The sequence below is a fragment of the Falco rusticolus genome, chromosome Z, assembly GCF_015220075.1.
Source record: "Falco rusticolus isolate bFalRus1 chromosome Z, bFalRus1.pri, whole genome shotgun sequence".
NCBI lineage: Eukaryota > Metazoa > Chordata > Aves > Falconiformes > Falconidae > Falco > Falco rusticolus.
In genome coordinates, this window is record NC_051210.1 from 49,223,612 (window position 1) to 49,238,450 (window position 14,839).

Consider the following 14,839-nt stretch of genomic DNA (forward strand, 5'->3'; position numbering starts at 1 on the left):
GGCACTATGTGTTATAAAATGTTAACACATTTTTAGAAACCTAGGACTGATTCTGGCTTGACTTAGGCCTAGCTTCACAATTTTAACACAAACTGCATACTCTTAAGTAAGATGATAAAGAGAAACACCTGTTATTTGAAAAAGCACTGACAGTACGCAATTTGACAAAACAGTCCCACAACTGGAAGAAGGTATGTGAAAGTTGTCTGTACAACTTCTTGTCTTCTTCCTCATCAATGTTTCCAAAAAGGAAGGAAACATATCTTCTTTATTTCTTACAGACTGAAAAACACAACCACATAGTTTGCTACACTCAAAAGTCTGAGTAGTGTGCATGTGATGGCTCTTCAGGGTTAGTGTTTTCCCTGGCATTCATCAGAAGTATGAATCTGTTCTATAAATGTAAATATAATTTAAAAAAAATTAAATTATCAATTTAAAAAGCTATTCTGGCAACAATTTTTCCAGTTAATTTTGATTGAGCAGTTTTTTGCATCTTAAATGATTAAAATGGCTTGAGATTCACACAAATACATTATTCACAAATGAAAGGAATTTCTTCTAAATTATCAGAAACAAATTGGAGAATTTAGCAATTGAAAGTTCTAGGAGAGAAAGAAGAAGAAAAGCATAAATAACACAATTACATACAGAAATTCATATGCTTGGCAATTCTCTCCCATTTTTCTTCAGATATAACTAAATCTTTAAATTTCAAGGCTCATTAGTTTAATGTAAGCAAGGTGCCATATATGCTGGGATGTAATTAGGCCAATAAATTCTGTTAGTCTGACAACCATATTTTGACAACAATAAAGATCCAGAGAGTTAAAGGACGCAACACTGCACAGTGCTTTGATTACTCTGTCCAATGTACAGATGGATATTAAAATGAACCCTGTGATCATAAAGCAAAATGGCATACTTTCTGATATGATGTTGTTTCAGCTGTGTGTGCTTCTTCTTGGTTCTTCAGTACTTTTTGTGTATCAATATTGAGAGCCTGAAGCTGCTTTATCAGCTCAGCCTGCTGTGTTGTATGTTCAACGTTTTGTCTGTAAAGACTCTGCAGCTCCTGTAACTCCTTCCTGTGCAAAACAAGCAATAAATAGAAATTAAGAAAAAGAACAATTACCTCCGTTAAACAATTGTGTTCAAATAATTTTATTGTAGATAATGAGCTTCCTATTTTCATTTATTTCTCTGTCAATTGCCTTATAAACACTAGAAGTTACATATAAAATATTTATCACATACTTTTGTGAAATATCTACAAAACAGTTAAGTTTCAAAATGGAATGCCATTCAATTTCCCTCTAATGCTCTAACTGCTCTAAAATAAATGGATTTTCACTACTGCATCAACACTTTCTAATCAATATTCAGTTAACTCTTTAGCAGTAAGTGTCAAAATATAGAATATTTAGAACACATGAATACTAAAATAATTTTTTTAACTATCAGAAAAAAGTTAAGTTTTTCTTAAGTTGCAGAGTATATGTAAAGCAAGTCTCTTATCTGAAATACATATACTCCCTACACAAAGTATGTCTGCTGATGAATTACCTGTTGTCTGCAGGTACAGCACACTGCAACAACCATAAGCAAAGCAAGTAAACTTTGGTGTGTATTATCTAACCTAACAATAAAAGCTCTAAAACAAAGTAATAGGAATTGTGCTGTAATGCAACCATAGCATAGATTTTGTATCATCAGTTTGCTTGAGAATTTTATTGTACAGCTAATAGATCTTCTAAATTAAGGCGAAAGCAAAGATCAGCAACACTTGTTTTAAACAGTGATTAAAAACTTGGAATATTTTCCGTAACATGTTATAAGTTCAGATGACTCCATTAATCCTTTTTAATGTATCTTATACTTAATTTTCTGTTTAATTCACAAGCACGTTTCACCCTACTATTACATACAGATACTAACTTTAACACTCCAATTAATTTTCTTCTTATTCCTTAAAGAATTTTCTTAGTGAGCTCCAACACATATGTGGCTTCTCTATGCCTAGAATTATCATTAACAACAAGAATCATCATAAAATTTTTATAATACTGCTGGAGACGTCCAGGCAACAATTAGTGTACAAAAAGTAAGCGGCAATACCAAATTTACTATGTTTTCCTGAAACTGCAGAAGGACAAAGAAACCATTTTAAGGGAACTAGCAAAAAAAACCATTTAAGACTTGTGCCACTACTTAATTTGTGATTACATTTCAATTACATAAAAATTGAAATTACATGTACCATAACAGCACAGTCAGACAACTTGATGTTGTAAAAAATGCACTGTTTATAAAAGTGTGTTAACAGGCAAATACATAAGAACACTTAAGGACATCTTACTTAACAGTATTTAAGTCTTACTGTTCTTAATGAGATGTAAAATAGCTTCTCAAAATTAACAACAGTAGAGATGCAGTAAGGAATCTGGTTTTGTTGCATAAAAAGTCAACTGCAGTATGTACTTCATATGTATTAATTCAATCCTTTTCATAAGCAGCAGAAATAAGGACATAAGTGATACATTGGCACTTCCCAACACCCTGTACAACAGGCTTCCAAACAAGCACTTGCTTCATTTCCCTGACTGTGAGTATATAGTAGAAAATGACAGATCTTTGCACTGCAGTTAAAACACAGACTATATTAATTTTGCACAGGTTCTCCAACCAGAATCTCATTTTATTGTGGAAGGGAAAAACATGGGATAACCTTGAACCCTCAGATACTGTTGGAAATGGTAGTAACTGTTGCCACAACCATTCTGGTGTATTGCTGCTCTTTAATTTGTATGCAAACATCAATACAGTTTTCCATGTCTGTCACCTGAGAATACACAGTATTAGGTGTTCTCTAATGGTCTGCCCACAAAGTGTATTGCCACCCATGAACTGCAGCAGTCAGAACACATATTTGTTCATGTTAAATTCAAGCTTTTTAAATACAAGGAAGCTCAGTCACAGTTCCATTATGTCACACTTTAAAAATAAAATTTCTTCATACGCATTCCTAAATTCCTTTTTCTTTTGAGTAAAAAGTTACCCAAACCAAAATAGCTGCAATCTGAAAAATTCTTCACACAGAAGCACACAAATACTGCACTTAACTTGCGGCTGAATGATACAACTGCTTTTATTCTCTTTAGTGAATGAGGTGCTATTTTTACATTGTGAATCCACAAGGGGAAACTTTTTATTTCTTTTTTACACAAGAAGAAGAAAATTATGCTCAATCTTATGATGAATTATTCAGCGCCAATAGTGCAATACAAATTAATTCACATAATGAAGCACCTTTGATAAGATACAGGCCAACCTGGTGAGGGGAGCTTTAAACAAGGAATGGCAGAGGACAGAGATGCTGATGACCAAGCCACGAGTAAGGGAGCTGTGGCCCAGGTGGGCAAGCAAAAGTCACAGGTTGGTGTGGACAGGAAAGACCTTGTGATAAACAGTACAATGCTCAAGGAGGATCACCTCAAGCACACACACATAAATATGGGAGGGCTGACAGGACATCATGGGGGAAGCTCTTAAGAGTCTTCCTGGGAAATAAGCACAACTGTGTGCCCATCTGAACTTGCTGTTCAGAAGCACACAGCATGTCCCTATGGAGGATGACGGGAGGAACTACAGATTTGTCTGCAGTTGCAGGGCTTCTCAGGATCACACAGACAAGGTGGGATACGTCACATGACCGGAGTGTTGCCATGCATGCATACAGGCTGTTGAGGAAGGACAGGCTGGGATAGCAAGAAGTTGCCCTTTATGTGAAAGAGCAGCGTTAAGTAGATGGAGCTCTGCCTTGGGATGGGCAATGAGCCAGTTGAGGTGTGGGCAGACCAGTGCAGATTACACTACAGCTGCCTGCTGATCCATTCTGGTCTGGAAGAAGAATTAAGTCCTCTTCAGAAAACTGGCAGAAGATTCATGTTTTCAGGCCCTTGTCTTTCTGGGGGACTTGAATCACTCCAGTATATGCTGGAGAGACCACATGGCAGGGCACAACCGATCCAGGAGGTTTCTGGAGTGCTTTGACAATAACTTCTTGCCACAGACAATCAGCAGCCTGATGACAGGAGATACACTGCTGGACCTCATACTTACAAACAGGAACTGGTCAGAGATGTAACGCTCAGGGGCAGGCTTATGTGCAGCCTTGAGATGATGGGAGTTCAGGATTCTGAGAGGAGCAAGAAAGGCAAAAAGCACAATTGCAACATAGATTTCAGAAAAGCAGACTTGGGCGTTTACAGGGACCTACTTGGAAGAATCCAGTATAGTACTGGCCTGGAGAGAAGAAGGATCAGGATCTATGACAGCTTATTGATTTTCAAGAATCACCTCCTCCAAAATCAACAATGGTCCATTCCAGTGAGCAAGAAGTCAAGCAAAGGTAGCTGGAGGCTTGCATGGATGAACAAGGGCCTCCCCTGACTAAACTCACATGCAAAAAGAAAGGATACAAGATGCAGAGATAAGGACAGGAGGACAGGAGGAATTCAGACATTGTCTAAACATGCAGGGATAAGGAAAGCCACAATGTGTGGGGAGTTGAATGTGGTGAGGAGTACAAAGAGCAGTAAGAGGCTTCTGTAAACAGGTCAGCAGCAAAATGAAGACAAGGGATAAAGTGGGATCACTGATGAAAAAAAGCAGGAACTCTGGTAGCAAAGGACATAAAAAAGGCCAAAGCACTCAAGGCCTTCTTCAGCTCTGTCTTTAAAGGTAACACTTGCCTCTAGCAATCCCAGGTCCCTGTGAGTCAGTCTCAGTGGAGGAGGATCAGATCAGTGAACATTTAAACAAACTGGCCATGCACATGTCCATGGGAGTCGATGTGATACACCTATGACTCAGTGCTGACAGAGGCTCAGTAATCTTAATGATCTGAAAGATCACACCTCGGGGGAGGTTCCTGACAACTATAAGAAAGCATGTCACTATATTCAAGAAGAATAATCTGGGAAACTTGAGCCTCACCTCAGTCCCTGGAAAAGTGATGGACCATGTATGGGACCAGAAGATCACTGGGAGTAGTCCTCACGAATTTACTAAGAAGAAATGATAGGTAACCAACCTGACAGCCTTCTCGGATGAAACAACTAGCTTGGTGGATGAGGGGACAGCAATGGATATTGTTTATCTTGAGTGTAGTAAGGCTTTTGACACTGTCTGCAAGAAAACGCTTATAGATGGACTGATGAGGTATAGGCTAAATAAGTGGACAGTAAGGTGGACTTGAACCTGGCTGAACTACTGAGCTTAAAGGGTTGTAATCAGAGGCACAAAGTCCAGTTGAAGGCCAGGCACTAGTGGTGTATCCTAGGGGCTGACACTGGGTCCAATACTTTCTAACATCTTCATTAATGACCTGGACAAATGGGACAGTGCACCATAGCAAGTTTGTTGATGACATAAAACTGAGGGCAGTGGCTGTTTCACCAGATGTTTGTGCTGCTATTCGGAGGGACCTCAACAGGCTGGACAGATGGGCTGACGAGAACCAAAGTTCAAAAGGAAGTGCAAATTACTGCCCCTGGCGAGTAATAACCCCATGCACTAGCACAGACTGGGGGCTGATCAGCTGGAAAGCAGCTTGTCAGAAAATGCCTGGGGATACTGGTGGACACCATCTTGACCCTATAATATGCTCTTGTAACAAAGGCCAATGACATCCTGAGCTGCACTGAAAAAAGCACTGCCAGCAGGGGGAGGGAGGATCTTTCCCCTCTATTCAGAAGTGCCAAGACACACCTTGGTGCTGTGTCCAGTTCAGAGCTTCCCAGTACAAAAGACATATGGACATACTGGAGTAAATCCAGTGAAGGACCACAAAGATGATGAAAGAACTGGAGCATCTGCCGTACATAGAGAGGCTGGGAAAGCTGGGACTGTTCAGCCTGGAGAAGGGAATGCTCAGGGGAATATTACCAACGTGTATAAATACCTGATGTGAGTCTATAAAGAAAATGGAGACAGACTTCTCAGTGGTGCCCATTCACATGAAAAGAGGCAATGGGCACAAATAAAAAACATATGATGTTCCAGTTAAACATAAGAAACATGTTTTTATCCTGTAAGAGTTCCACTCTTTTTTATCCTGTATGAGTTATCACTGGAACACGTTATCCCAAGAGGTTGTGGAGTCTCCATTTTTGGACACACTGAAACTTGACTGGACACCATCCTGGGCAGCCTGCTGCAGCTGATACTGCTCAAGCAGAGGGCTGGACCTGTTGGAGCAGCGGGACTACACAGTCTCAGCCACTCAATGATTCTGTGTGATTCTGTTACTAATTTGCTTGCAGTGTGCTCAAAGGGAGTATACAAAATCAACAAAATCAACCCCATGACAATCAAAAACAGTTACAAGATAAAAATTATTTTCTGATCAAAATATCTATTAATATGCTTACTCAAACCAGCAAACTACTAGGCACTCTACAAGAGACACCTGCCTGTCACCGCAGCAGGGTAAGAATGTCAAAGCCTTAGTAAAATGATACTCCTAGGTGAGGACGTAACAGAATAAATAATCAAAAATTGCAAATTGGATGTAACAAAGTTAATAGTGGCATTTAAAATATATGTACCTATATACACACATACATATGCATCTATACATACATGCACAGATAAGTAAAAATATCTAAATCTATATGTTAAATCTATAGATTATATGTGGATATGTACATCTACACATACAAGTAGGATAAATGTATACAAATATAAGCACATACTGATAAAATGTTTTAATATATTGTGCACTCTAAACAAACACAAATTTAAGAAAAACGTCACCATCAGCAACACTAATGGAATACACAGTATTCTCTCAGCCAAGTACCAATATTGAAACACCTACTAGTTCTATTTTTTCCCTACTACCCCTACCCTCCCCATAAACAAACACACTATGATACACTGAGAGTATTTAGCTCCATTTAACACTGAAGTCACCAGATAGCTCTGAGAAAAAAAAAACTCCTGTCTCTAACCTAACACCTTGAGACCGGTACAATGGGAAACCAAGAAATTTACAGAAAGTGAACTGCACACTTCAAGTCACAAGGAACAGCCTGCATGCAATGAAAAATACCCATTTTTTTCTCAAGTAGAAGTAGAAGAGCATAGCTAAACTATTTTAGCCACTAAAGTAATATTACGGTAACCTTAGCAGATTTTCCCTTAAAGATTGCAAGGCTGACACCACATGAAGACACTACAAATTGGACTGCAGCAAGACTTGAAGATTTCACACCTTGTCCTACCAATAACAATACTTAAGGTTCATACTACTGTTTAGGGTAGAGATAGCTCTAGCGCCTACATCTTGCAACAGTGGAAACTAAAGTTTCCTTCTATCCTTAGAGGTTAATATTAAATAAAACTTTTATATCTGTAGATACCAACAGTTTAAAAGTAAACAGTGGCTTCCCAGAGATGTATATGAAATGAGCAGCTACTGTCATTTCAGAAGCTATACAACTGTGCTGCAAATAGTTAATGTTCTTCACACCCACCACTTCAGGTGATGATGTTGGCTGTGTTTCACCACCAGTTTTGGGCAATACGCTGGGATTCTGAGTATCTCAGCTACCCCTATTACCAAGGGAGTATAAGAGGGTATGGGGTAATTCAGGAAATCTCTAGATTCCATTATCTGTAGTTTAGAAATACAACACAGTGACAGGCACTATGAATTACAGTTTCTCAGGGGAATGTCATAGATACTTACGAAACAGTTTACAGCACAAAGCAAAGAATAACCTGAAAATCCCAGAGCAGCGAAGGAAGGGCTGCACAGAAATCTACTGCCTTACAATTTACAACACAGAGGCAAACAGCAGCAGCAGTGGGGGGAGAGGGACAAAAAAGAAAATAAAAAAAAGGCAGGGGGCAATTTTGTTGCAAAATAACTGGTTGTAAAATGATCAGGGATAGATTTGGAATAGAAACTAATCAAAGGAATGAAGTCATGGCACACATGGGCAAGAAAATCTTACTTGTTTTAGATTATGGTGTATTATATTCGCAAACAGTTTAGTACCTCCTGTGACAGCAAGGCTCAAGTCTTCAGTGAGTCAAGCAAACCTCTCCTGGTCTATGCTCCAAGTTCCATCAGAGCTGTGAGCCAGTGGGGGACACAGCACTGAGTGCTCAGCAGTAAACACAGAAGTTCTAAATCTTGATATTGAACCTAATTCTAAAACAAAATCCCAGAGATCCATTAGACTTCATCTTCAGAAACAAACAGCAAGATCTGATAATTCTTCCAGAACATGAAAATGGAAAGGCTATCAGGGACTCTAAATAGATCCAGAAAATCTGTACTGAATGCAAATATAAAACATATAACAAGGAAAAAACATTTCACAGCTACTTCAGAAGTCTGAAATCATGCCCAGTGAGATCAAGAGTGCTTTTCAAAAATAAACCCAGCAAGGAGAGGTGGTGTCTTCTTGAAGACATCTGCTGTGCAGGATGGGCCCTGTAAATACTATCTGTTCACTAGTCTTCGAAAATTTATCTTCCACACCTCAGAAGCATGTTACAGACTTTTCCTGACACTGGGTAGGATTTTCAAGAACACTCACTATTCTGCAGGGCCAGAGTTAGACTGGAGCACTGTAGTGGTCTGACTGTGCCTGAAGGCCAGGTGCCCACCAAAACCTCTCTGTCGCTCCCCTCCTCAACCAGAGAGGGGAGAGAAAATACAATGAAAGGCGCGTGGGTCAAAATAAGGACAGGGAAATCACTCAGCAATTACCATCACAGACAAAACAGACCTGACTTGGGGGAAATTAATTTATTACCACTCAAATGAGAGTAGAATAATGAGAAATAAAATCAAAACTTACAAACAAATTGCCCCCAAACCCTTCTTTCTTCCCAGGCTTAACTTAATTCCCGATTTCCCTACCTCCTGCCCCAAAGCGGCGCAGGGGAATGGGGGCTGCGGTCAGTTTATCACACGCTGTCTCTGCTGCTTCTTCCTCCTCACACTCTTCCCCTGCTCCCATGTGAGGTCCCTCCTATGGGAGACAGTTCTCCACAAACTTCTCCAACATGAGTCCTTCCCATGGGCTGCAATTCTTCACTGACTGCTGCAGCGCGGGTCCTTCCATGGGGTGCAGCCCTTCAGGAACAGTGTGGGTTCCCCACAGGGTCACAAGCCCTGCTAGCAACCTGCTGGCTGCCCATGGGTCACAGTCTCCTCTCAGCATCTGCTTGCTCTGGTGTGGGGTCCTCCATGGGCTGCAGGTGGGTATCTGCTCCACCATGGACCTCCATGGGCTGCAGGGGGACTGCCTGCCTCACCGTGGACTTCACCACAGGCTGCAGGGGTATCTCTGCTCCTGCACCTGGAGCACCTGCTGCTCCTCCTTCTCCACTGGCCTGGGTGTCTACAGAGTCATCCACTGGCACAGACTTTGTTGGGGTTTTTTTTGTGTTTTTTTGCCCTTTCACAGACGCACTACACTGTTGCTGATGGGATCACCTTGGCCAGCAGTGGGTCCATTTTGGAGCTGGCTGGCATGGGCTCCATTGGACATGGGGGAAGCTTCTGGCATCTTCTCACAGAAGCCACACCTGTAGCTGCCCTGCTACCAAAACCTTGCCGTGGAAACCCATTACAAGCACTTCTTCAAAACCTTGGTCCCTGCTAATTTGATGAAAAAGACTGCCCCTTAAATGGAAACAGTTCTCTTAATGTCTACAGACATAGTTGCTGTTAAATGAAAAAAACCCTCTTGCTAACAAACTTGACAGATGTGCAGAACACAGCAAGAAGTTAACGATTGCACAAGAAACAGAGCACCAGACCAGTCTGCACAGAGACCTCTAGAGACTTTCTTTTCCAATTGATTTTAGCATCTACTGTAAAAATCTCAGACAGTATTACCAAGATGTCAACTGAAGGAGTATTTTTCTGGATCTGCCTATAGTGCATATGAAAGATGACACCAAATGAATGAAGCCAGTCTCCTTCCTCTTTTCCTCCAGAGCTTGTTCCTAATAATTACAACTGTGCTCCTGGTCTGTTTTCAAAAAAGGGGAGGGTGAGGAAGGGAGGCAGGTAGCAGACAGGGAGGGAGAGAGAGAGAGAGCAGTGGATAGAACAGAGAAATCTGCAAGTCAGACTGTCTTTTTCAGCTCCAAAATTTTGAAACAGATGATGGGAAACTGGAAATAGTAAGGGAGGTGGGGTATTTTCCACACGATTTGTCATCAAATTTTCTGCCAACATTGAATGAAAACTGAGCATTCAATGTGATACTTTTATAAGACTAAGTTTTAAACATGGATAACAATAACAAAAAAGATCAGTTAAAAATAAAAGGAACAACCAAATGCTCCAATCATGAAGTCAACACAGTTCAAAGATCTTGGCCTAGGCAGGTAAGATGTGAAAAACTTATTTTCTCCTCAGATTTTTTCCTTTAATTCTGCAGTTGTTACCTTCTTTAACTTAAGTACAGTTTGACTTTCTTCTGCATAGACCTCTATAATCTGAACTTTTTTCTTTCATTAAGAACCAATAGAAAAATAGTTTTAACTATGTACTGACACTATGGGACAATAAGGGGAAACTTCAGCATTCTGTACTACAAAAGACACAAGGCTATTTTAAATTCTTAGTTTGTATGGCTAACTACCGAAACTGCTGCCTGAAACTGTGAATTTTACATAATATAAGCCATTTAGCATGTCTTCTTTATTCTTAATAGAAATATCAACAAGAAACTTGTAGATAAAGACAGTTCATTAAGAAAGATTAGCAGGCATTGAATTACAGTTACACTGATCAAATATATACCTATATAATATGTCAAGTATAACTCACATACTAGTGATATGGAAAAATACTATCCTTCATCACTACATCAGCTAAGTATCTAGGAAGAAAAACACTTAAGAACACGGAAAAAAATATACAATCAGTCTGCCAAACTGTTTTCCATAAATGTAGGTTGGTTGTATGGAAAAACATACAGGAAAAGACTTGAAACACTTCAAAAAGAAGTACACTGTCCATCTTTCTGTTGCCTCAAGTTCAGACTTTATGTCCAAGAAAGTATTTATTTTAATTACATCTTTAAACAAGATGTCTGTGACAAATTTTAAGAGGTTGTTTTGCAGTGAACAGCAAAGAATACATTTTGGGAAATTTAAGTTTAATGACTTGGCCTACTCAGTCTGCAATATCCTAAACTGCAACCAACAAGCAGTAACTTTGCAAACCTTGATTACGTGACTTTAAAAATGTCTTCTTTGCTGTCCCTAGTCCTCCCACACACATATCTATATTTCTGAGAATAATTTCAGCGGTAATAAAGCCTATTAGTCCATTCTCAACTTCCAGTGATTGCTTCTTTCAATACAATTTTCCATTAAACCTGCCTATTTTTATTGACTCTCAAAACCCCAACCTTTTAAATATGAAAATAAGAAGACATCCTTTTTCCTGTAAAGATTTCAACAAATACTAGGACAACAATTTAGGTCAGAGGCATCAAAAATCATATTTCTATTTTTTTCCCTAAAAGACTTAGATACTGACTCCCTACAGCAAAATTATTTCTGCTTGGAAAACAAATAGGAGCAGCCATGCTGACGAATTCTGCAACCCAACTTCAGGCAATTTAAGGCAATATTGAAGGTAATTCTATTTGACTAACACAAGAGTGATAAACACTGCACGCCTTTCCCTAAGAAGGGAAAAACTGATAATTTCCTGACAATCCACTTAAAAGTTACCCACTGTCTTCCACCAGTGCCTTAATTTTGAGGAATTTGGTAGTCTAGTCAATTCATGTAACTCATTCCATTCTTCATTTCTTTTCCACAACTCAAATAATGCAGCACTAATCTCACAGGCTGAGTATAAAGAAACGATGTGCGAGACCTAAGATAAAGTTTAAATCACTGCACTTTAAAATTTTAGTACAGGCCCGTGTAGACTTCTGATGACTGACTCATCAGATTTGACTTTTAGGCTTAAAGCTTTTCTAAATTTAGGGCATTTACCCTCTCCGATCAAATATTTACACCACTGATCATATTGATATTTTGTTATTTTCAGTGGAGATTGCTAGTTCTCTGACCCAATGCTAAATACAGAAGTGTAATTTTTAAAGTCCATACATACCCCAAAACTGATGATATACTAAAAGTCAAAATATATCAGGGAGAGTCTAAACTGTCATCTACTGTTAAACTTCAAAAGCTTTACATCTTGTGGAACAGAATGGCATGAAAATACACCATTGCACAAAATGCCTGTAACGCAAGACACTGCTTTGTGAGTGGAACAACAGTGTTTTTGACAACACTCAGACTAAGAGGCAATGAAATCATGAAATACTTACTTAGCTCTGATTACATCGCAGTCCTTTTGGGATAGTTCTTCCTGTTTCACAGCTACTTGAGATGACAAGTTACTGCATATGCTGTGCAACTCTCTCATTTGTTCTCTTGCCTCTGTTAAATCAGTTTCCAAATTCTGTAAATGAAGAATTTGAAATGTATTAAAGGTAATGTATAATGAAGTGTTAAAATCTATTATGCATGTTATCTATATATATATAAAAATGGATGTGCACATACATACATGCATGTATTTATTGTGATCTAAGCAAATATATATAGGTATATGTGCATGTATACTTGTGTGAAAAATGTGAAATATCAGGAAAAAAGGTGTATTTCAAATTTTAGATTTTCCACCTGTTCTTTGCTGTAGGAAGTTTTCCTTAATTCATTTGCTGCATATGGAAGGAGAATCCTGAATCAAATCTTTGCAAAGCAATAATACACTAACTACTGGACTAACTAAACCATGTTCTCTGTATAGAAATCAAACACAAAAAAACGCTCCTCCTAACAAAAAACAGCTATAGATTCATTCTCAAAAGAACACACAATATTGTACACATGAACTAAGAATCATCAATACGGATTAATTTTTGATACTACTTGTTAAATCTGCTCTGATTTTGCACTTGCAATTCAGTGCAAGTAGTAGTTTCTCCAGGAAAAGAAACTGCGTACAAGAAGACTTCTGGAATGCTCGTTGAAAACAATGTGAACAAGCAATAGTTTGCCTATTACAGTAAGCCTTACTGTAGACGTTGGTCAGCAAAGTGTGAAGGTATATCTAGGAAACGTAGCAGTAAGGCAGCTTACGCAAACAAGACTTCAACCTCTACACTGTGACCTTACTAGAGTTCTCCGGAGGTTTAGCAGCTCAGAGGAGTACTTCAGTCCTTAAGAAGCTTCATATGACTATTCTCCCAGAGTGTTTTGAGGCAAGAATAGAATCATTACAGCAATATCTACAGCAGAGATTCAGAAGGTGGTAACAGCTTTAGACCTACTTTGATATTATGCTACTCACAGACACAGTTGCTTGTTCTCAGTAAGGCAAATATTCCAGGATTCACCAATAATCTAAAATAAATGCCTCCTAGTAGGACAGCATTCCTAACCTACAGCCAACAGTATACTAGTTTATCTACCATTTACATACAGACTTAAAGAAATAGAGATGCACATTTTTTCCCTTTCAGCAAAGGTGTTTCAAATACTGAAGGTCTCAAAGTATTTTTAAAACTGAAAAGCAAATAATTTTTTTTTTTTTGTCTTTAAAACAGAATGAAAGTGTCTTACATGTATTTGGATTTATCAAAAGTGCAGTACAATCAAGCTTTTTGAATTTGGACAAGAATTACCATGCCCTGTTAAAAACAGAAACATTAATGTGATAAAATGGAAAAATTAGTAAGTGAATAAGGTAGGAAAATTATTTGTCTTATCATAAACCTCAGGTTATACACCTGGTGTACCTGACTAATGAGTCATCATTCAATCTCAAAGGCTAGGCAGCAAATATTTTTTTGTTTCTCAGATAGCAAAAGATTTCAGAATGGTAGGAGGCAGTCCATTCTATCAACACATGAAAATGTTGAAGTATAATAAGATATTCTTAACTTGCAGTCAAACAACCTTAGGGTTTCTCTCAGTATTTGTTTTTCCACAGCACCTGAAAGTTATTGTATATGTGAATGGAAATGACAGAGTTCACATTTTCTGTGAATAAACCCTATTTGCCTATCTTTCAAACCACACCACAATGTTGCAGAGGTTTCTCATGGTAGACATTAAAAAATATCTGATCTTACCAATGCTTAAGTTCCCATCATCCATTGCAGGGTACAATACAAAGAATAGGTAACAAATTATTTTGTCATAAATACAACTTTAGAAGCTATACAATTGCAGAATTTAAAAACAGAAAAAAAGCATCTTTCAGTACTTAACCCCATTTGTGACAAACAACCTCAGATTTTGATTTCAGCTAACAAATCAATCAGTTCGATCTTCTGAACTTATTTTGAAATTGCCTTGTTTTTTAAGCATTACTGAAAGGGCAAAACAAAAACAGGTGCAAGAAGGGACTGGTTATACAAATAGATTATATACTGAAATAACCTGTATTGAGGCATTTAGTAGATCCTTTGTACAGAAGTCAGAAATCTCAGATTATGAAATAACCTACAATCTTTTACACTCAATTTGAGTATCTCTGCTTTTTAAAATCTCATGGAAGTTATGTTGCCTTCAGTTGATACATCAGCCAAAAAGGTAGTTTCATTGCATACACATGCAGACTGAAAATTTGCTAAATATAAGTTCTCCTAAACCTGATTTTCAAATTAAATCTAGTTTCAACTGTATATACAAACAGTTTAGAATTCAATATTTCAAAGCATATTAAAGCAAAGTAAGTTATTAAAAACACAGTAAGTCTAAACAT

The 14,839-nt window shown here is 38.3% G+C and overlaps 1 protein-coding gene across 1 annotated transcript in view; it reads right to left on the minus strand.

Annotated features, from left to right (window-relative positions):
- The window catches only part of CNTLN (centlein), a 191,432-nt gene that overhangs the window by 122,621 nt on the left and 53,972 nt on the right, over positions 1-14,839 (minus strand). Inside the window, exons 6-7 of the mRNA XM_037372632.1 lie at positions 12,393-12,526; positions 926-1,088 (exon numbers count right to left, since the gene is read on the minus strand). Of these exons, the coding sequence (XP_037228529.1) occupies positions 926-1,088; positions 12,393-12,526 (297 nt within the window). The remainder of the gene's footprint in view (positions 1-925; positions 1,089-12,392; positions 12,527-14,839) is intronic.